This window comes from Typopeltis vanoorti, chromosome 5 (assembly GCF_054136105.1).
Source record: "Typopeltis vanoorti isolate ZY-2024b chromosome 5, IOZ_Tvanoo_1.0, whole genome shotgun sequence".
Lineage (NCBI taxonomy): Eukaryota > Metazoa > Arthropoda > Arachnida > Uropygi > Thelyphonidae > Typopeltis > Typopeltis vanoorti.
The window spans coordinates 127,678,339-127,701,487 of record NC_143553.1 but is presented as its reverse complement, the minus strand read 5'-3'; the positions used below and the strand labels follow the sequence as shown (position 1 = coordinate 127,701,487).

The 23,149-nt window shown below is 35.1% G+C and overlaps 1 protein-coding gene across 1 annotated transcript in view; it reads left to right on the top strand.

Annotated features, from left to right (window-relative positions):
• The window catches only part of htt (huntingtin), a 1,164,033-nt gene that overhangs the window by 461,926 nt on the left and 678,958 nt on the right, over positions 1 to 23,149 (top strand). The window contains exon 20 of the mRNA XM_090393484.1: positions 5,528 to 5,712. Coding sequence (XP_090249610.1) covers positions 5,528 to 5,712 — 185 coding nt within the window. The remainder of the gene's footprint in view (positions 1 to 5,527; positions 5,713 to 23,149) is intronic.

Genomic DNA, 23,149 nt, shown 5'->3' with positions numbered 1-23,149 from the left:
ATATAACAAAGATCTGTATTTAAGTTTTGTCGATTTGGAAAAGGTATAGGTCAAGGTGCCAATAGAGAAGCTATTCAATATGCTACAGTTATATGGTGTCAATGTGGCATTATATCAAGCAATTCTTAGTCTTTATTTGAGTTGTCAGTCAGCAGTTAGAATTGAGGGAAGTACAGGAAGATGGTTTAATGTTAAATCTGGTGTGAGACAAGGATGTACATTATCTATATGGATCACATTATGAAGGAAAGTGCTATTAAACATGATATCAGAAATCGAGATGTTAATATCAGCTCTTTGCTTTATGTAGACGATATTATACTTCTAAATAAATCCGCTACAAGTTTGCCAGATTCCCTGACTAAATTGAATAACTGTTGTAATAGATATGGTATGAAGGTCAGCAATAAAAACACAATGAAAATAGGTAGAATCGTTGAAAAAATGTCAACTGCATTGTGAACAGAGAACCTGTGGAACAAGTAAAACATTTCAGCTACCTAGGCTGATTTTTATTGAAGATGGTAAATTAAATATCGAAATAGACAACAGAATCAACAAAGCTAGTTTGGTAGGAAGTCAATTGAATAAATTCATATGGAATAAGAGAGAAATTAGTCGGAACACCAAATTAGCTGTAAACAAGACAGCGTTCAAACCAGTTTTAACTTATGGATCTGAGAACTGGGTCAGAAATAAAACACTTGACCAAAGACTAGAGACCGCAGATATGAGAGTTCTGAGAAAGATTAGAAGTGTGAACAGATGGAATCACTGGCAATATCATATTAAAAACGAGGATGTTAGGAAAGAATGACATTGTCAGCATCCAGGAATGCATTAGCAGAGCTAATCTCAGGTGGTATGGTCACTTAAACAGAATGGGCGAAAAAAGATTAGCAGAACAAGCATTCTCTGCTAGGTTGGCAGGAAAACGACCCAGAGGAAGACCAAGATATAGGTGGATTGATACGGTACAAAGTGCTTTAGACGATAAAAATATAAAATCTGATAATGTTGTAGTCTTGACAAGTAGCAGGCTGATTTCGAGGAAAAGTGTAGATTAGGAAATTAGTAATGGTGTAAATTTTTCATGTAATACTATCATATCCTGTACAGCTCTTGAGCGTACATGTCAGGAATTGGATGATGATGATTTTATCATCTGAAGATGAGTTAGTCTCATATGGCGGTGTTAGGGTTTTTTCTCATCGAAACTTGGATTTTTCATGCTGAAAAAAACGGAGAACCCTTCCAGAAGAATGCACTTAATTTGCTGACAAAACAGACAATGCATATAGGATTAACTCCTATTGTAAGTAGTAATCATATTTCTAAGAAGCTAAATTACTTGACCATGACAGACCATTGAGGCTAATTCAAAAGAGAAGATGGAATATCCACACATATCCACACATTTTATTTGATTTATTTAACCTGAGCTCAGATAAATTCAAACTGAATGCTATATTGATAGATTGATGATTTTATTTTTTAAATTTTAAAAAATACAATTTTTTTTGTTTATATATTGCTAAAATGATTTCCTTTAATCATGTTAATGCATTTGCTCATATTTTAAATACCTTTTGTCAATTTACTTGCTTGTTAGATATCTGCTATTGCAGTCATTCAATTAATGACTCATCTTCAAATTAACTTAATGGAATTCTGCTTGAAAAAGACATAGTAAGGTTCCCGCTGTTGCTAACTATTCAGCTAATAAGGCTGGGCTGGTTAGTGTATCAACTCTCCAACCAACAGGCAGTTTTTCAAATCCTGCCATCTGCATGGATAGTGGAAGATGAAGTTCATCACTTGGTGATGAGATCACTGCCCTACTTATTGGAGATTTTTAAAATTTTATTTTTATTTTCTGATTTAGCACTGAAACACATCAGTACATACTATGATCCCACATGTAGGACCCAACAGTATCCTGTGCTATCCAACTCCAGACTTTGGGATTCAAGAAGTCATTCTCTGGTAAGTCCTCCATGCTGCCATGTGCCATGCATGGCACACTATGAGAGTATCTTGAAATGAGCCCAGGAAAGTCCAGGTTTAGTAAGTCCATATAACTTTGCTGACACCATACATCTTTATAGGAAACAGTTGGAGAGGTAAATTTTTGTATGATATGGTGTTCTTCCTGCAGTAACTGTGCAACCTGAAGTTGGTTTTCAGCATTGTAGGAACCTTTCTCATGATGGAGGGCAGTGAGTGGTCACCCAGCACCCACAACTTGTATGTTGATAACTATTAACTAATCTCCTTTCCTTACTACAGGGTTCCTCAATCATCAGTCCTATAGTGGAATTCTGCTGCTGTTATCCAACCTTTGTTCCTCCACCTATTCTCTATAACCCTCACTATAAAGTAACTTTATAGCTTATACATGTAGAAAAAAATTACATAGAATTTTATTTAAAAAGACTGCAATATATTTCATCTAACATTACATGGACTTTGTTAGATGAAATGGGAGATAGACCATTAACTACATTCAAAAGATGAATCACAATAATGAGTCATAATTCATGCTCATATTAGCTCATGTCTTGGTTGCAACTGATATTACAATATTATTATATTGTAATATATACTACCATATTTTTCACCTTATAAGATGCACCATTGTATTGGACACATCACAGTTTTCATGTCTAATTTTTTTGGGGAAAAAAAATTCTTTGCAGTGCAAGACAGAATTATGCATCAAATTTTTCATCTAAATATTATTTTTTTTTATTTAAAATTTTAATACATGTATTATCCATTTATTAGATTAAAAAAAATTATTCTTAAAAAATCATCAAATCATTAAAAAAACTAACATATAGTAATGCACGTATGCATAGATTATTTCTCTTTGTAAATCTAAAGCGCTTGATGGCGACTCGATATTTCTTTCTGTTACCAATAATTTTGCTTGTTAAATAATTATTTTTGTAGATATGCAGCAACCCAATCTTCTTTGATCCATTATCCAATTGTTTAATTCATTTTCAATTTCTGGCCATTTTGCCGGTTTCTGCGGAGATTGTTTTTTTTTAGAATTTGCTTCTATTAATTGCTGCTCTTGTTTCCTCCAAGTTTGTAACATTTCTTCTGTAGGCCCAAAGTGCCACTATGCTACCGTGTTGCTATTCTTTTTTGCATACTCAATCACACTACACTTAAACACAGTCGTATAGCTATGTCTGTTCTTTGTAGAATCCATGGGTTATAAACTGATTAATTATATAATGTATATAATTATTCAGTTTAAATGCATGACTGTTAATGACCGTTCAACTATTCAAACTGATCATGCATTACTGACAAGCGATGATGCGCTATAACTACGCATTACATAAAAAAACACATCGGTGTATAAGATGCACTGGTTTATAAGACGTATTTGGCTTATAGGATGCATCCTAATTTTCAGATAAATTTTAGGTACAAAAAAAGAACGTCTTATAAGGTGAAAAATACAGTATATACTAACATTACACTATAAGAGTTCAACAGAACAATTGTAAAAAGTTGCAGAAATTTAAAAAAAAAACTCATGAACAGTTAATAATGATCACCTCCCAAAACCTGGATATCAGCATGCAATCTGATTGGTTCAGGTTTGGACAATTTCATACAGTTTCATGTTTCTAGGAAAAGACTATCAAATTTGAACTTGCTGGAATAAAGAAGTTTAGTCTGGTTCCAAAGAACTCTGTGCCTACTGTCAACAGCATACAACGCAAGTCCAGACTTTTTGGATTTCAAAAATCTAATATAGATTTTTGGAATCTATATTTAAATTGAAAATTTGTGGATGGTAGAAAGGAACACAGTTTCTGAGCTTGTATAGACGGAATTTTCAAGAATCCTTGCTGTTTGTTCAAGGTTCCTTTAAAGTAGGGTATTGAAATTCTTTTCACATCAGATTGTAGTCTTATGGAAGGATAATAATTATCAATAATTTTTTGAATGGCAGTTTTTTTATATTCATTACATATCAGATTGCTTTTAATTTTATTCAGTTCATCTAACAAAGGAGGATGAGAAAAGCAAATCATATGAGCTCTATGTGTGAGACTCTTGATAATACCCATTTTTTTGTGATGATTGATGGTAGGAGGATGAATGAATGTATCTGTCAGCAAAACTTGGCTTACATTAAACTGAATATTCAACATGACCTGATTATGAATAATTAAGGTATCCAAAATGAGTAGTTGGTTATTGGACTCACATTCAATAATGAACTTGATATGGGAGTACAAGGAGTTTATTTTCTGTAATTTTCCTGTGTATATTTCTTGAATAAACTGTATGAGTTGGTTTGGTATATTTAGATCAGTTAATATTTTAAATAACTTCTGTCTGTTAATTGTATCAAAGACTTTTTCATAATCAATGAAGGCCATGTGTGTGTGTGTGTCTTTTTGAAAGTGGAGAGAGAAATATCTGTAATCTGGATAGACATGATCTAGGCTAACCATTACAACAAGAAAATCTCATGGTTTATAGTGGCATGGAAAAATGCTAATGGCACATTCTTTGGAAGACGTAACCATTAACACACCACTGAGTGAACTGCTACATCCATCCAGTACACCACTGAAAAAGAGAGAGACTTTACCTAGAACTTTGGTTTTTCCTGGAACTAACCTATGGAGTAAGAAAAGTGTAGGAAGAAAGAAATAATTCAGAACGAAGAGCCTCTGTTGAGATTTAAGTTTTTTTTTTTTTTTTTTTTTTTTTTTGAGAGAAGAGGGAAAAGATCCTAGAATGGTTTGAAAAAGTTGTACCTTTGCTCTCTGGTGTAGGGTTTCCAGACTATGTAAAAAAAAAAATATATATATATATATATATATATAAAATGAATGAAAATAGAAAGCAACATACTTAGCCCACTTATGGTATGACTGTACTATAGGTTTACAAAAACCTTTTGTGGCACCAGCTTTAGCCACTCTCTCTCTCTGTGTGTGTGTGTGTGTGTGTGTGTGTGTGTGTGTGTGTGTGTGTGTGCGTGCGTGCGTGCGTGCGTGTGTGTGTGTGTGTGTGTGTGAGAGAGAGAGAGAGAGAGAGATATGAATCTTGTTCTTTTATTTTTCTGGCAATAATTTTATTGCAGAACTGATATTGTATACCTGCATCTTTTATATTTATGCTTTAATGGTATAGACCAGGGATCTCCAAACCTTTTAATTGATCCTTTTTTTTTCTCCAAACTTTTTTTCATTCTCACCTGGGCTGTATTCTGATTAGAGTAGACTTTGTCAAAATTTAAAACTAATTGTAATATAAAACAAGAATTAGATAGATTCTTTGGATCATATCCAAATGATCTAAAGAATTCTGTTGTTTGGAGACCTTCTATAAGACTTAAAACACTATCTAGTTTATAAAAAGAAATAGATGTATTATTATTATTATTATTATTATTATTATTATTTTTAAGAATATTATATACTACCTGGAATTATAAAATTATGGCTGCAGTTTATTTTATGACTTTTTTTTTTTTAAATTATAGACTTCTTAATATATTTGCTCATGTATTAGAAGAGCAAGCACCCATAACTTCTAGTAATAGGCCTGCTCTGCCATCTCTTCCTAATCCTCCATCTCTGAGTCCTATTAAAAGGAAAGGAAAAACTAAAGATGACATAACTCTCACTTCAGGGACTATTAAAGGTTCTCCTAGTAGACTTTCACAAGGTAACTGTTCATTAAAAATTACTGTACTTTCTTAAAATGAGGTATACTAAAAAAAAATCGTAATAAATAAATGAATGCTTTTACATTTTATCCATTCCTTGGGATAGCCATGTTTTTATCAGGAAAGAAAAAAATTTGTAAAAGGCAGTAATTCATATATTTAAAATCCATATATATAAAAACAAATGTCTGTTATTGTGTCTTTTAAAATTTGCACTGTTGGACCTGTCACTATCATATTTTGTATGACCTTCAATTTTAAAATTAATAAAATTAATTAATAAATTAATGAAAATTTATTAATTAATAAAAATCCAAATTTTATAAGATAATAAGAGAACTGCCTCTAGTAACAGAATGCGAAGTTGTAGTTTAAGAAAAGTTTGCTTTCATGCCACTCAACAGCAGTGTGAGTTTTTCTTATGTTAAACTTGATCTTCAGCTGTTTGGCATGATAATATATGCCATCCAGAAATAAGGTGGTACGTAAATATTACTTTCATTTCTCTTGCCTGTTTTGTTTTCGATATACTTTGCATTTTCTTCTTATTATTTGGTTTTTACCAGCCCTTTACACCCCATGACTAGCAAATTGTCATTGGCTTCTAAAGTTATAATATAATTAGATAAGGTGGTAAGTCTTATGCTCATTGAAATTATTATTTTCTTCTTGCTGTTTTGCAAGATGAAAAATGCAAGTTTTCAGGAGGAAGAACTCTGTTTTTTAATCTTTGACATAATTTGCATAAAGAAGTAATATGAAAGTGATATGGAAATAATATATTCAGCTTTGAGGTACTTCCATGTTATATCACAAGCTTTCAAGGAACTTACATGGACACAGATTACAAGACCTTTTGATTATTCTACTAATCAGTGTAAAACCCTATTGATGATATGGGAGCAGTATCATTAAAAAGTTGTCAAACAAAATACCTGTTTCATATTATATAGAGATAAGTGTGATTTGATACTCTCTACTCACCCACGTTGTCCCTGAAGCCTATATACGCTAGGTTCAGTTCCTCTACACCAGTTTCACTGTTTCCCAATGTTGGGTGTATGCTCCACAGGGGGTGGGGGGGGGGCAATTAGAAAATAATGTTGCATTCATCACCGATGTAGTCAAAAAATCACCATTGTTGGTGATAAATTATCAATATTGCAACCCTGACTTTCCAAGAAAAAAAGATGGCAACACTAGTACAACAGTCAACATAAATACTTGGCAGTGTAAGTGTGTTAAAGTTAAATCATAGCATCTGTCACTTCTGAAAAGTAAACAGTGCCAATTTAACTTTGTGCAGTATTTGTTGTAGAAATAACGAGGCAGGTTTGTTTAATTCTTTTATGTATTGTCAATGTTTTTTATACTAGCAGGCGTTTTTTTTTATGTAACATTTTTACTTGTTAGTTTTCTGGTAACCCAAAAGTTGCACTACTATCAATTTAAATAAAATGAACATTTTGCTACAATTGTATTAGGTTCGTTTGACAGTTGAAAACATAAATATAATCTCTCATATTTTGTTGTTTCTTTTTCTCTGCTTGTGATGGTAGACTTTTAAAATTTTATTTTATTATATGTGTTTGTAGTAGTATAAATACATGTTATACTAATTTCCTTGTATAATCCACACATACTTAACAGTATACTTTATAAACTTATTTTCCTTTCCTTTCTTTTAAGCTTACATGGTGATCCGAATGCATTTTTGAAAATTATGGAGACAACTACCGTGTCTAGATTACAGTAAAACCATAGCCATCCCATACATTAAAGGGTTATCAGAAAAAATTAACAGAATCATACAACATTATAACCTCAATGCCACCTTTAAACCACCCACTAAACTTAAAACCATATTCAGCTCCTCTAAGGATCCTCTCCTCTCATTGGCACATCCTGGAGTCTATTGCATTCGCTGCACTTGTAACTTACCGTACATTGGTGAAACAGGATGGACAATCCCTATATGCAAGAAAGAACACATTAGACACATTAAATATAACCATTTTGGTGAAGCAGGCCTCTCAGGTCATGCGCTCAACACCTTACACCAAATCAACTGGAAAAGCACCCACTCTTTACACCACACAAAAACCTGGTATGAAAGGAAATTTAAGGAAGCCTGCAAAATCCTGATAAACCACCCAAATATCAACAATAAAGATGGCATGAAAATTCCAAGGATCTGGATGGCACACATTCAGCCCACTTAATATATAAGATCCAGCATATGTCAGGACTCTAGCCAATCTTCAGCAGTATTAGAAACCATTCCATACCAACTGGCTGGAATGTACATGTATAATCATGATGTTAATATATGTATATAGATAGATACATAGACGTTGTTGCACCCAATGCATGTCTACAACCAACATAATAATAGGACTCTAGCATTGATGTATAATTTTTTTTCCCCCACCAGAGGTCAGGCCAACAATTGTTGTAGCAGTTGGTCAGTAACTTTAACAAACCAGTTTGATTGTAGTGTAGTTTGTTTTCTGTGTATAGTTATATGCTCCAGAAGATGACCTTGAGATAAAGGTCGAAACGTCGAATGTAGATTTTAGTTATAGTAAACTAAAGTTTTTATTTAAACATGGTAGTTGTGTCCATAATTTTCAAAAATGCATTATTTTCCTTTCATTTGCTAACCCCATGCATAAAATCAATAGTGCAAGCAGGGAAAAAGTTTGTCAGCATTCAGATGAGTATTTGAAGTTCGGTTTCATACTCACTGCTTAGGATGAATGGTCACCATTCTGACTATTGTGAGAACACTGTTTGACCAACAAATCAGTGAAAAAAAAGGTCATCTCAAAGCACATTTGAAGGCAAAACAGCACTTATGTGAACTATGATTTGAACCAATTTAATTCTCTAAAGAAGAAGTTTGAAAAAAGATCAACAATACATTCATTGTTCTCTGTATGAACTGCTACCCAAAATTGTACCCTTGAAGCTAGTTCTGAAATTTATCTGCGCATAGCTAAATCAGGAAAAAACCATACTATAGGGGAAGATTTAATTAAGCCAGCAATATCAGCTGTTCTCAAAACAGTTCTGAAGAAAGATGTCAAAGGAATGCCACTGTTAGCAAAAGAATAGATGAGATGGCTAAAGATGTGGAAACATAACTTGTTGAAAAGTTGAGATCAAGGAAATTCTCAATACAGAATCAACTGTAAGAGACAGTGAGGCTGTATTGATCAATCGCCTATGTTAAATATATTGACAATGGTGAATTTACTGAAGAGATGTTGTTCTGTGAAGCATTGAAAACCACCACTACTGCCATTGATATATATACAATAAACTCAAAAATTATTTAAATAAAGCTCAAATATCAGCGAAAAATATTACATCTTGTGCTACAGATGGTGCTCCTGTTATGATGGGCAAGAAACATGGCTGTTTAAAATTAATGAAGGATGACAATCCTGAAATGTTGCTTGTGCATTGTGTTATTCACAGAGAAAATTTATTTTCAAAAAAACGTCCATTCACCTGTTCAAAATGAGATGTTGAATTCAGTTATTAAATGTATCATCACTATCAAAGCTAATGCCAAATGTGAGCATCTCTTCCAACAATTTTGTGAGGATAAAACTGCTGACCATGTAAGATTATTGCTTCACACCGAGGTGAGATGGCTGTCACAGAGGAATTGCCTGAGAAGATTCATGAAACTATTTGATATCCTTAGTGAGTTTTTGAATGACACACCTGAAATGAAACTCAGTGCCCGGTGGTGTACCACCTTACCCCAGTCCTGAAGATACTTTCAGGTGCAAACTTTGCTTGCTCACACTTGGATAAAGGATTAAACTAAATTTATTATAGTCTAACCAGGTGAAAAATAAACTTTCAACATCTTTCTCTAAATCCAGAGTAATTTATTAAAAAGGTGGCACACCATTTGGCAACTCCTATAGGTAGAGATGACCTTGCTAATGCTTCTGGCTGGTATCCACTTGGGCCTGGCTCCCACTGAAGAGACCTCAATAAAGGTCGAAACTAGTCTAGGTAGTGGCCCTTTCCTTAATGCATAACATTAGACATATCTGCAAGGAGATGTGTTTTGCATTATGGGAGATACTGAGATAGGAGTAATGTTAGCTTGCTCCACCTTTGCAACGAGTTGCCTGGTGTTGTACTACCTTACCCCAGTCCTGAAGATACTTTCAGGCACAAACTTTGTTTGCTCACACTTGGATAAAGGATTAAACTAAATTTATTATGATGGTCAAGCATTTGTGAGTTATTTGACAGATATCTTTGAAAAGCTGAATATGTTAAATAAGCAACTGCAAGGAGCAAAGGCTAAGATATTTGACTTCATTGCATTTCTGCAATTATGTCAAAAGAATGTTTCAGCCAAAATATTTTACCAATTTTATTGTCTAAATAAGTGTGAGATAACTGATGCTACTCTACACGTTATTGCAAATCACCTGAGCAAAATGGCCTGTGATTTAAATGGCAGATTTTCTGATTTAAAAGAAATTGATTTTCCATCTTGGATAACTCAGTGAATGCTAGTGGATTTAACTGTTGTGGCCATGTAGTATCAAAAAGAACTCTCAGAAATGCAAAATGATGAGTCTATTAGAACTTTATTCAACATAAAAGAAACAATGACATGGCTATGTGATGAGATAGAAACAAAATACTCAAATTCAACTAGTTTTGCAGGAAAATTACCGTTGCCCTTCCTGTTGTCATATTTAGTTGAATGTGGCTTCTGTGCTGTAAATGATTTGCTACTGAAAAAAAGAAATCATCTGGATATCACAAACCGTGGGGATTTGAGATTGAAATTGACTAAATTAGTGCCTCATATAAAAACTCTTTGCTGCAGACATCAAGCTCTAGGATCACATTAACTTGGATTTTATTTTCTTGAGTTGAGTTTGATTTATGTTTTATAATATACAAAGTGTAATATAAAATTTATATTCATTGAAGAAAGTCAAATTAAAAACAATTTTACCTATGTTCCTTTTTTATTTGAAGTACCTATTATATTATACTTTTGCGGAACTTGGTTTACTGTTATACTAGAGGGGGCATCAAAATCTTGGAGGCATTGAGGTTGCGCATGATCCAAAAAAAGGTTGGCAACTAGAACTCTACACTAACACCACTAGCTCCATCTGCTGTGCTACTGGTGTCACCAAGCCATTTAACATTCAGGTAAATGAATTCTGTTTATCCTGTGCATGGACACAGTGACTGCAGACCTGCAACAACCTCATCCATGGACCCTACTGTATGCTGACAATGTCCTGCTGCCCACAAGACCAGTGTGGAACTTGAATTACTGATCCATCAGTTGAAAACATGACTTAGCTTCTGTTTGCAACTTAAAAGAAATTGATTTTCCATCTTGGATAACTCAGTGAATGCTAGTGGACTTAACTGAATATTTAACTGAACTTAACGGACTTAATGACCAAAACTGAATATTTAAAATGTGGCACCCAAACAGATGTCACAATTCTAGTCAATGACTGAACTTATTAAGACCTCTAACTTTCAGTACCTTGAATTCCATGTGATGTCTGATAGTAGTACCTTCCCTGACACCAGAACATGTATTAATGCTGCCTGGCTAAAATGGCGCCAGGTCACTGGAGTCCTGTGTGATAAGAATACCCCAGCATCTCAAATCCAAGATCTATTGCATGGTAATCTGATCAGTTGCACTTTATGGAGCAGAGTTCTGGCCTATAACAAAACAGCATAAACAGGCACTACATATTAATGAGATGTGGAAACTCCGATGGACACCAAGATACATACAACTAGACAATATTATAAATAATGACATTCAGAAAACTCTTGGTGTTGTCTCAATCCCAGAGAAGATAAGGGAAGCATGCCTATGATGGTATGGACATGTGGCCAGGGCTGACAAGAAATCTGTTGCAGGATGGGCCCTTATACTTAACCCAGATGGCTGACGACCTAAAGGATGCCTGAAAAAGTGATGGATGGAAAGCCTAAAAGAAGACATGCAGATCATAGGTGTCCTCCCTATTGATGCTGCCAACCAAATAAAATGGAGGCCCAAATGCAAAACCGCAGGTCCTGCACCAAGCAGGACAGAATGCTAAGAAGAGATAAGTGTGATTAAAATCAGATGGAAAGAGCACAGAGTATGTTCCACATGACAGTGGCAATGTTGGAGAAATAACACATGCAGATCATGGGTGTCCTCCCTGCTGATGCTGCCAAACGAATAAAATGGAAGGCCAAATGTAAAACAGCAGGTCCAAGCAGGACAGAATGCTAGGAAGAAGAAGAGATAAGTGTGATTAAAATCAGATGTTCCACATGAGAGTGGCAATTTTTGGAGATTTTCTTATTCTATTTTTTTTTAATCAATATGTATGTGTGTATGTATAATGCCAATGACACTAACAATCAAGCAAAAATTATGAGATTTAAAGGTTCAGAGCAAGTCTGATGTATTGTGAAATTATTTAATGAATTATACAACTTTCTTGCAAAAGTTTTGGCCCGTGCAGTGCTATGATAATGTTGAAAAGGAGTCACAACAATCATTAGAATGTAATAGGAAATAAAACAGTTCAATAAATAAATATTTAAAAAAAAAATAATGATGATGTCAGATGTTTGAAAATCACATCCCAAAATTTAGAAAGTTTGAAGGCAGTAAATTTGATTTAAATTTTGTTTGTGAAAGCTCTTTTTTTAAGTTTTACATTAAGAATCAGATTTTTGGAGGATTTTGATTTTGTTCCATTGAGCTCTATGACTGGCAGAGATTACATTACATGCTGAGCATAGCACAACTTATAATATTGTCAGTATCCATTCTAATCTCAGTGTTCTTCTAATTATCCTATTTCAACAGAGTAAGAGAAGTGAAAAGCATCTGGTTGCAGGACATGCATCCAGGTGTCTTAGGTCGAAAAGATTTTTAAGTTTACAGAATGCATAAGTACAGGTAACGCTCGTATAATGCCGTACTTATACAACGTGGCTTTGATATAACGCAGTCTATTGTAGTAACCCTTGTTCAACGCGGTACTTACACAATGCAGTTTCGATAGAAACATAAATTTGCATCTGCCTGTATTGCACATGTAGTTATAAGTAGCGAATTTATATTATGGGAAATGCACTTTAGCACGCATGTACATCAATTGTTTACCGTATAAAGTGTTTATTGTTGAAAATTGTCTTTGTTTTCTGCCAGGAAAGCACATTAAAAATCATAAGTGTGTTAATCTCAAGCTGAGCACTTTATTTTCTGGTGAGTTACATTCAATATGTAATGCTTTTTTTATGTAAAAATTTTATTTTTATAGTAATGGTCACTTAGAGGACTTCTGCGATATGGTTGAAAACAAAATTAGAGAATTAATTGATGGGGAAATAGATTTAAATGAGGAGGAACTCATAACAGTACAGTTAATAGATGACGTCAAACCAAATGGTGGAGAAAGTTCTGCCGAAGATTCTGATTGTGATGAATCTGTTAAAGAATTAAGTTTAAAGAAATTATCAGACGGATTGGACTTGGCAAGAAAGTTAGGAAGTTATTTTATGGATAATGATCCCTGAATGGAGCGCTCTGGAAAATTATGAGACAGTTAGATAATTGTTTAGCTCCATATTATGAACTTGAAAATTTGCAACATATAGTGGTAAGCAAGCTCTTATTACTGACTTCTTGATAACTAAACCAGCCAAAGTATGCAATGAGAATTATGCAAATGATATCTGAGAGATTTCAAGTGATGATGACGTCCAGCCACTAGTAAATAAAGAACATATATGAAATGTTTGTTTTGAAGACAGTGATGCCAATTAAAATATGCACTTTATTTATTTTGCCTAAAACATTTATGCATTACGTGCAATGAAGTTTACGTACAATTTGTATTTTTATAAGTTTATACTATGTATTTTGTTTCATAGTTTATGTTTTCTTAACTTATATGAATTACCTGAATTAAATAATTTTTTTTTTTTTTTTGGATATGTCATTGTTGTTTATATAATTAAAAAAAAAAAGATTTTGGAATATAACTCTACTCTTGCTATGTGATCTGAGTCTTGCATAATGCGATTTATATAACGGCATTTCTGTGGAACCTAACATCTGTGTTATACGAGGGTTACCTGTATATTCTTGGGGTGATTAGAGTTCCTTATTATTTTCCCTTTGAGATAATTTTAATGCTTATTAAAGGATATCTATGGAACAAAGGCTATGAACATGATGGATTAAAATTTTGACCTACTTGAGTTTTTGTTTGAGGTATAATAAGATTTGGCATCATCTTCCTCTGCATTGGTTTTCTTTCTGTAGAGAGTTGATAACTATTGTATGGTCTTCTAAGTATTGTGATGATTTAGGAAAGGAAGATAGTTAGTTACTCAGTTCAAAAGTAAACTGAGTATTATTGTGGATAGAATTCATCTTATATATGATTTGGGAGATGTTTGCCATGACCAATAATGTGAACATAATGCGTTCCATGCAGAATGCCAGGAAGTGACAGAATTAGGGATATGTCACTCAGAATTTTGTATATTGGTTGAAGTTGTGCTGGCTTAAAAAGGGCCCAGAAACTCTACTCCCATTTGATTTGAAGATAAGTTTTCTGTATTCGATTATATTTGTTGATGGTTTGTCTTCAGCTGTTGCAAGCTACAGCTTATTTTAAGTATGAAGCTAGAGTTTTTAACTTAGACCATTTGATATATCCCAAATTTTTAACTTTGTTCTCCTACATGTATTCTAAAGCATACTTGTTGGAAAACAAGGCTTAGATAGTGGTTTAGGATTGTGTGGAATGGAGAATGAGGACCTTCATTTTTAGAGTGTATTTTATAATTTCAATTATTTTGAGCAGGAAACAAAGACTAATTAGATCATGGAAAGAAGGAATAGTAATGATAGTCCTTTCTTTGTACTGCTAAAGGGCACAAAACATAATAGCTGAGTGAAGGACATTTCCTTCACTCAGAAGAGATCCAGGATGTTGGAAGAGGGTGACTGTTATACTGTTAATCATTAAATACTTCAGCATTTTTTCCTGCTTTTAGTGTAATTGGAGAAAGGAAGCTAATTTAATTACATTGAGGGCCCCAAGAAAGATAACATCACTGTTTGGGTATTTAGAATCTAATCTTCAAAGAGATAACTGAATAGAGCAGAATAGATATCAAAATTGTAAAATAATCAAGACAGCAAATCAATGCAATGAAATGTAGCAAGAAAATTTTGAATCAGAACTGATAATAAAAATGAGATTCTGGGTGTGGCATTCACTGGCATCGGATATCAGGTCTGATGAGTCATCATTGCAACAGAAGGAATCATGAAGGGATGTAGTTGTGGCTGGGTTAGTTGAAGCTCTTGTAAATAACAGTTCTGATTTAGATACCTGTAAATGGTAGTGCATATCATCATCAAATTTTTGAAATGTATTTGAAATTCCTCAATACGTGCACAGAATACTATGATTAATACTACATGAAAGTTAACATTATTACTAACTTTCTATTGACAATTTTCCTCTAATTTAATCTATTACCTGCTTAGGATTCCAATATTATCATATCTTATATTTCAGTCTTCTAAGGCACTTTTGACCACATCAGTCCACCCATATCTTGAACCAGTTAAGAAAAGGTCTGTCGTGTTAGATGGGGTGGCAGTTATTTTAAATATTTCTCTCTTATTCCATTCTAATTTATTCACTTGACTCCGTGTAATATCCTCTGTTAATATATTTAATTGGCAATGTTCAATATCTTCCTCTTTAAGTGATTAATGGAGAAAGTTTAGCAGCACAGCACAGGTTGGTTGTGGTAAACTGTGATATAAAAGGGGAAAAGAAGAATAGACGGAAGTGGCAGATACAGAGGAGAATAAAGTGGTGGAAATTGGAAGAGGGAGGGCCCAAGGAATAAGTTTAAAGAAAAGGTATTGAAAGAAATGAAGTTACCAGAGGATGTGGAAGAATGGTAGGACGTTAATAGTCGGAATATTAGAAAAATTGGAGAACAGGCGCTTGGTATAACATCAGGAAAGGGACTGCCTGAGGATAAGGAGGCATGGTGGTGGAATGAGGAGGTGCAGTTGGAGATCAAAGAAAAGAAAGAGGCAAAGAAAAAATGGGACATGACTGGAACTAGAGCCGACAAGGAAGCATATAGATTAGCGAAGAAAAATGCAAAGAGAGCTATGGCAAGGGCGAAAGCAAGGGCAGTTGATGAGGTTTATGAAGAACTGGAGAGAAACGGTGGTGAAGCTCAGTTGTTGAGAATAGCGAAAGCCAGAGTTAAGGCCTCGAAAGACATAACATCAGTCAAGCAGATAAAGGATGCCTCAGGAGTAGTATTACAAGAGGAGGACAAAATCAAAGGAAGATGGAAAGAATATTTCCGTAAACTACTAAATGAGGAGAATCCGAGAGAGAGAGAGGTGTGAGGATGGAGAGGCAAACGAGAGACCGGTGCAAGACATAAATAGAGAGGAAGTGGATTGGGTACTGAGAAAAATGAAGAATGGAAAGGCTGTGGGGGCAGACCAGATACCTAGGGAAGTGTGGAAAAGTTTGGTCAGTGAGGACATGGATATGTTATGGGATCTGATGAGGAAAATAGCCCAACAGGAAAAGATACCAGAGGAATGGAGGAAAAGTATTCTCGTCCCAATCTACAAAGGAAGAGGAGATGTTCAAGACTGTGGCAACTATAGAGGGATCAAGCTGATGTCACACACATTGAAGATATGGGAAAGAGTAATTGAAGGGAGGATACGGCAGGAAATGAAAATTGGTGAGGAGCAGTTTGGATTTATGCCAGGAAGAGGGACAACGGATGCGATATTTGCGCTAAGGCGATTGATGGAGAAATATAGAGAGATGCAAGTGGAGCTGCACGTGGTGTTTATAGACCTGGAAAAGGCATACGACAGAGTGGCCAGGCAGGAGGTATGGAGGCATATGAGGAAGAAGGGGGTGTCGGAGAAGTACGTGAGGTTGGTGAAGGAGATGTATGAGGGAACAGAAACTCAGGTCAGGTCTAGTGTTGGCATGACAGAAGGGTTCTCCATTGTCGTAGGGCTACACCAAGGGTCAGTTCTGAGCCCCTACCTCTTTGACCTGGTCATGGATGTACAAGTGGAGGATGTCAAGAAGGAGGCACCATGGAGCGTGCTGTTTGCCGACAACATTGTTCTATGTGAATCATCCTGAGAGAAGCTTGAAAATACCCTGGAAGAGTGGAGAAAGGTATTGGAGGAGAGAGAGAGAGAGAGGCATGAAAATTAACCGGGAGAAGACTGAATATATGTCAACGGGGAGTGATGAGGATATGATCATACGACTTCAGGGTGAAAGGCTAATTTCAGGGAAGAAATTCAAGTACCTTGGGTCGGTCGTCGAGACGAATGGTGACCTGGATGAGGAAATACAGCACTGAATAACATGCGGCTGGATGAATTGGAGGAAGATGAGCAGGGTCCTGTGCAACAAGAGAGCGAGTTGTAAGAGGAAAGAAAAGCTGTATAAGATGGTAGTGAGGCCGGCGATGCTTCATGGCGTGGAGACGTGGCCTATAAAAGGCTCAGGAGAGGAAGATGGAGGCAGCGGAGATGCGGATGTTGAGATGGATGAGTGGTGTGACAAAGGAGGACAGGATAAGGAATGACTACATCAGAGGGACGGTTAAGGTGGGACCAATTGGCAAGAAGATACAAGAAAGTAGGCTGAGGTGGTTCGGACATGTAGAGAGGAAGGGTTAGGAGTATGTTGGTAAACGAGTGGAGTATATGGAGTTGGAGGGAAGGAGGAAAAGAGGCAGGCCCAAGCTCAGTGGAGGGATAAGGTGACAGAGGATCTTAGGGGGAGAAAGAATGGAATCCGAAGGACGCCCTGGACCGGAGAACTTGGAAGAGGAAGGTTAAAGATCGGTGTGCCGATCCTGTTTAACATGGGATAAGGCATAGTGAAAGAAGAAGAAGAAGTAGTTCGATATCTTCCTCTAGGTCAGTGTTTCTCAACCTGTTGTCCACGATGATGGGACAGATGGTCTCCGCAGGGAGACTTAAATTAATTAAATAAATATATATTTTTAATTATCCAAACAAAACAAATTAAAATTGAATAAGTAAAAATTATTGAAATCAAATGGAGACAAAAAAAACCCCAACAAATAGCGTCAGAATTTTCAAAGGTGGAAGCAATAAAACTATATTGTTGTTTGCTTCACTGCTCTTTTATTATTCATCATTCTGCCACTGAATGACAAATAATAAAGGAGGGATGAAGTGAACAACAATATAGTTTTATTACTTCCGCCTTCCCTTGCTGTTTTGTCAGATATGAAGTGAACATGTGTTATCTACATTTCAACCAATCGCTTGTTGTTTATTGATTTTTATTATTGAAGGTTTCCCCTCCTTCAACCAAGGTTCAGTATATTTTCAGAAGTGCTAAGTGACACTTGGACAAAGTGTCATGAGTTAACCCCAGTATTTATATATTTTTTGGAAATGTTTTTTAATAATGGAAAAGTGGCTTAGAACTAGGACTTTCAAAAGAAGAGCAAATGAAACAGGTGATGCTAACCCTAATTGTGATACACGTGTTGTAATGGCGAGTAAATCTGATACTATTAAAGTAGAAGAAACAAGCAGTTCAAAGAAAAAATACAGTAGGAAATATAACAGTTCAAATTTGGCATTCGGGTTTACTTGGTGTAGAGATGAAAGTGAACAGAAACCTCAATGTGTTTTGTGTTATGAAGTGTTGTCGAATGAGTGCATGAAACCTGCGAAACTCCGACATTTAGAAACTAACCATTGTGATGTGAAAAATAAGCCAATTGAATTTTTTCAGCGATGCTTAGGGACATTAAATCATGGGAAAGATATAGTTTCGGCCATGGGTTCCATTAATAGCAAGGCACTGGAAGCATCCTATCTCTTAAGTTTTCCCATAGCAAAAACAGGGAAACCTCATTCTGTCGGGGAAAATTTGCTACTTCTAACTATAAAAGATGTGGTATGTTTGGCAAGAAGTTACTAAAAGATATTGATCTGATTCCTCCTTCAAATGACACTGTCGGTCACAGAATTAATGTAACTCTTTCTATTAACTGAGATTCTACGTCAAGAAGAGCTCATTATGCATTACAAATAGATGAGACTACTGATGTTACAAATGATGCGCAGTTAATACGCTACGTAAGATATTCGCATGATAACAACATTCATGTTGTTATCCATCCTGAACAACTGGAGATGAAATATTTCACACACTCAATAATTACATTACACAAAGGGATCCAGTGGGAAAAATGTATAGGCTTCTGTTCAGATGGAGCTCGTGCCCTTACAGGCAGGCATAGTGGAGATGTTTCTATGGTCAAAGAAGTAGCTCCGGATATGAATTGGGTACCTTGTTTCCTACATAGGGAAGCTTTAGCCTCCAAAGGAATGCCACCAGAATTTAAAACTGTGCTATACATCGCTGTAAAGCTAGTTAATTTTCATAAAGTTCAACCGTTAAATAACAGGTTATTTTCAGTACTCTGCTATGAAATGGGCAGTGAATATATACAACTTTTGCTTCGTTCTGAAATTTACTGGCTTTCCAGGGGCATAGTACTAACAAGGTTCTTTCAATTAAGGCACTAAGTTTTTTTATTTGTAAATTAATGTAATTCTGATTTTGCATCACTCCTTGTTGATGAAGCATTGTTATCAACACTATCCTATCTTTCAGACATTTTTTCGAAATTAAATGAACTAAATCTCTCCCTTCAGGGAAAGTCTTTAACTGTTGTTGATGCCTACAACAAAATAAAGGCATTTGAGAAAAAATAGTTTTGTGGATTCATTATGTAAAAGACAGACAATTTGCACCTTTTCCAACATTGGAATCCTTTTTAGTGGAAAATGATATTTTTGTTGATTCTGAGTTTCTGGGAAAAGTTTGTGACCACCTCAAAAATCTGAAATGGAATTTTGAAACATTTTCCGAATAACTTTTATAAGAAATTTCTGTGGGTTCGCGATCCATTTCAGGCTTGCAGTCATGAGAAAGACCTTTCGTTATTGAAAAAAGAACAGTTAATTGAGCTTTCAAGTGACAGTGGACATAAAATACAATTCCGTGATCTTGGTTTGGCTCGATTTTGGATCTTGCCTAAAAAAAAAGGAGAGTGAAGAGTGAATTTCCCAAATTATCTGAAGAAACATTGAAAATCATCATGCAGTTTTCTACAACTTGTCTTTGTGAGAAATGATTTTCATTGCTCTTTCAAATAAAAACAAAATACAGAAATCATCTTTGTGTGTGTGTGTGCGTGTGCGTGCGTGCGTGCGTGCGCCGATCTTCGACTGAAGTTGACCAATATTGAGCTAGATATCCAGCAACTCTGAAAAAGCCGAGAAGCTCAACCATCTCATTAAAAGTAAGTAGCAACATAATCATATCATATTATTTATTCTTTTAATAAAAATTAAAACTTTGTTCAATGATGATACACTTTTAATCGTTTACTTCCAATTTAATTAATTAGTTTCCATATGTATTCAAAACGTGCTTTTAGTTTTATTATGTTATAAATAGCACAGTTTTTCCGAAATGTTAGTAATTCCTACATAGGTTTTTAAAAAAATTACAAATAGTCAAAACGACGTATAGTGAAATAAATTAAAAATTGTAGTAAAACTTTAATTCCAACATTCTAAAATGTTATTTTTTTTGCTTTTCTGTTCGCAAAATTGTCAATGACATTGTCGAAGTCTATTTCATCACTCAGTTGCTGTTTTATAGACAGTATAGCAAAATTTCTTAAATGCCAAAAAACTGCCGCCCGGGGCAGATCTCCCCCCTCCACGCCTCTGTAACTTAGTGTTCCGTAGAATTGCTTTAGGCATTTTACTGGTCCTTGGGCTTAGAAAGGTTGAGAAACTCTGCTCTTGGTTGTTCCCTATCATGTTGGTATCAAACATCCATTTTTCTAATTTTCCCATTCTCTTTAAGTGACCCCATCATCTAAGATCTACTCGTGCATTGCTCAATGAAAAAAGGTAAAAGTAAATTTACTCGTTCCTAATATTTTCATTTTTAATGTAATTCTGCCATTGTTGTCATCTGTTTTCTCAGAATTCTCATATCTGTTGTTGCTAATGTGATCAGCTGTTCTATTTTCTAATGAAGCTCTTGGATCCATAAATTAATATTAAAATTTTGAACCAGTTAAGAAAAGGTCCGTTTTGTTAGATGGGGTGACAGTTATTTTAAATAGTATTTCTCTCTTATTCCATTCAAATTTAAATTTATTCACTCTATTCCCTGTAGTACCATCTTTGTTAATATATTTAATTGGCAATGTTCATTAAAAATTGTGGCTAAATAACTGCAAAGTTTTACCTGATGTTTTCAATGTTTATGGTCCTGTCTATTTTCATAGGCTTTATTTTTATTGCTCATTTTCGTACAAAATTGGTTAGAGCAGTTATTCAATTTGTTAAGGAATGCTACAGACTTGTAGCAGATTTATTTAAGTAAATAAGATTATATGTTGTAGATATACTTCTTATTTTTTAGGAATTATAAAATCTTTAATTAAAAACTACCTATATTTCAGCAATGTTACATTGCCATCTTCAGGAATCACAGAACAATGATAAGGCTGAAGTCAGTCCTACAGTCCTAAACGGTGCCCTTAGTTGGGCTAAATTGGGTTGTCTTGGCCGTTAGGTTGACGATCTTAGAATGTATGCTTCCCTAATTTAGGGCAATCTCATGCACCCAAATTTGTTGTGGTTTGGGATGTTTTTCAGAGCTGAGCTTGATTCAAGGAATAATCTTTCATTCTTGTACTTGCTGCAGTGTAATAAAGTGGCCTTCCTCCAGCATATTCTGTGGTGGGTGTCCAGTGCATGGACAGCAAGTCCCGAGTGGTTATATTGGTGGAACCAGATGTAATCTTTGTGTTTGGATATCCTGATATTGGCTGTCCTGCCTATTTGACCATAGTAGGACATTTTGCAACTGCAAGGGACCTGGTATACTCTAGGTAGGTCTAGGGGAAGTAGCTGGTCTTTGGTGGAGCAGATAAGAGATGCCAATTTCTTATGTGGTTTTGTAACTAGTTGTGAGGTCATATTTTCTTAGGATTTTTGTTAGTTTTTTGGATGTACCCCAGAATATATGGAACAGTGATAGATTTAGAGTAATCTCTGCTATGAAGGGGAAGGGGTTGTGGTTAACTGGTTTTAATATTTTTTTTGGGAATTGTAGTCATTGGCTAAGAAGGTGTTAAGGATATAGTTAAGTTCAGTAGTTAGGACATTGTTATCTGAACTGATTAATTTTACCCTCTTATATGAGAATGGTCTGAAAAGTTCTTGGTCTAACAATGAAAAAACAAATTTGTAATTTCAAAATTATTTTTATTTTCCAACATAATCTCCCTTAAGACTAATACGCTTATTCCAGCGCCATTATCCCATTCCTGTAGTGGTTCTCAGTAAGATCTGTAAAATACCCCTCTACAACTCTTGATTAGAAGAAAAACGCTGACCAGTAAGGAAAAGTTTTAGTTTTGGGAAGAGATAGAAGTCAGAGGGAGCCAAATCTGGGGAATAGGGTGGATGTTCCAACAATTCATAGTGCAGATGCCTTAATTTTCCCATTGCGGAAACACCTTTGTGGGTAGGTGCATTGTCCTGATGAAAGATGATTTTTTTCTTCTGCAAACCAGGTCTTTTCTCACAAATTTTTTTGTCTTGGTTAAAAGATCGGAATAATATTCCCCAGTTATTGTTTTACCCTTTTCAAGATAATTAATAAACAAAATGCCTTTAACATCCCGAAACATAGTCGGTGATGGAACCGACTTTGTTTTCTATGGCACTGAACAACCGGCTTCTGTCCATTGTTTTGACTATGGACTGTTTGGATTCTGGTGTGTAATAATGAATCCAAATCTCATCGATAATAATAAATCGACACACAAAATCAGTTTTATTCTTGTTAAAACGCTCCAAGCACTGTTCAGAGATTTTCATGCAAGTGTGTTTTTGACCTGCTGTGAACAAGCGTGGCACCCATCTTGCGCAAAGTTTTTTCGTTTGCAATTCTTCATGCAAAATATATCCTACACGTTCTTTTGAAATGCCTATAGTCTCAGCAATTTCATGCACTTTGACTCACCATTCATTCAATAGCATATCGTGCACTTGATCAATGATTTCTGGTGTTGTTACACTTTCTGGATGTCATTCACTTGGATCATCTTCAAGACTGGTATGGCCACGTAAACTTTGCAGCCCATTTCTTAATTGTTGAAAATGAAGGAGAAGAGTTCCTATATACTTTTATGAACTTTGAATGAATTTCATTTGGTATTAAACCTTCT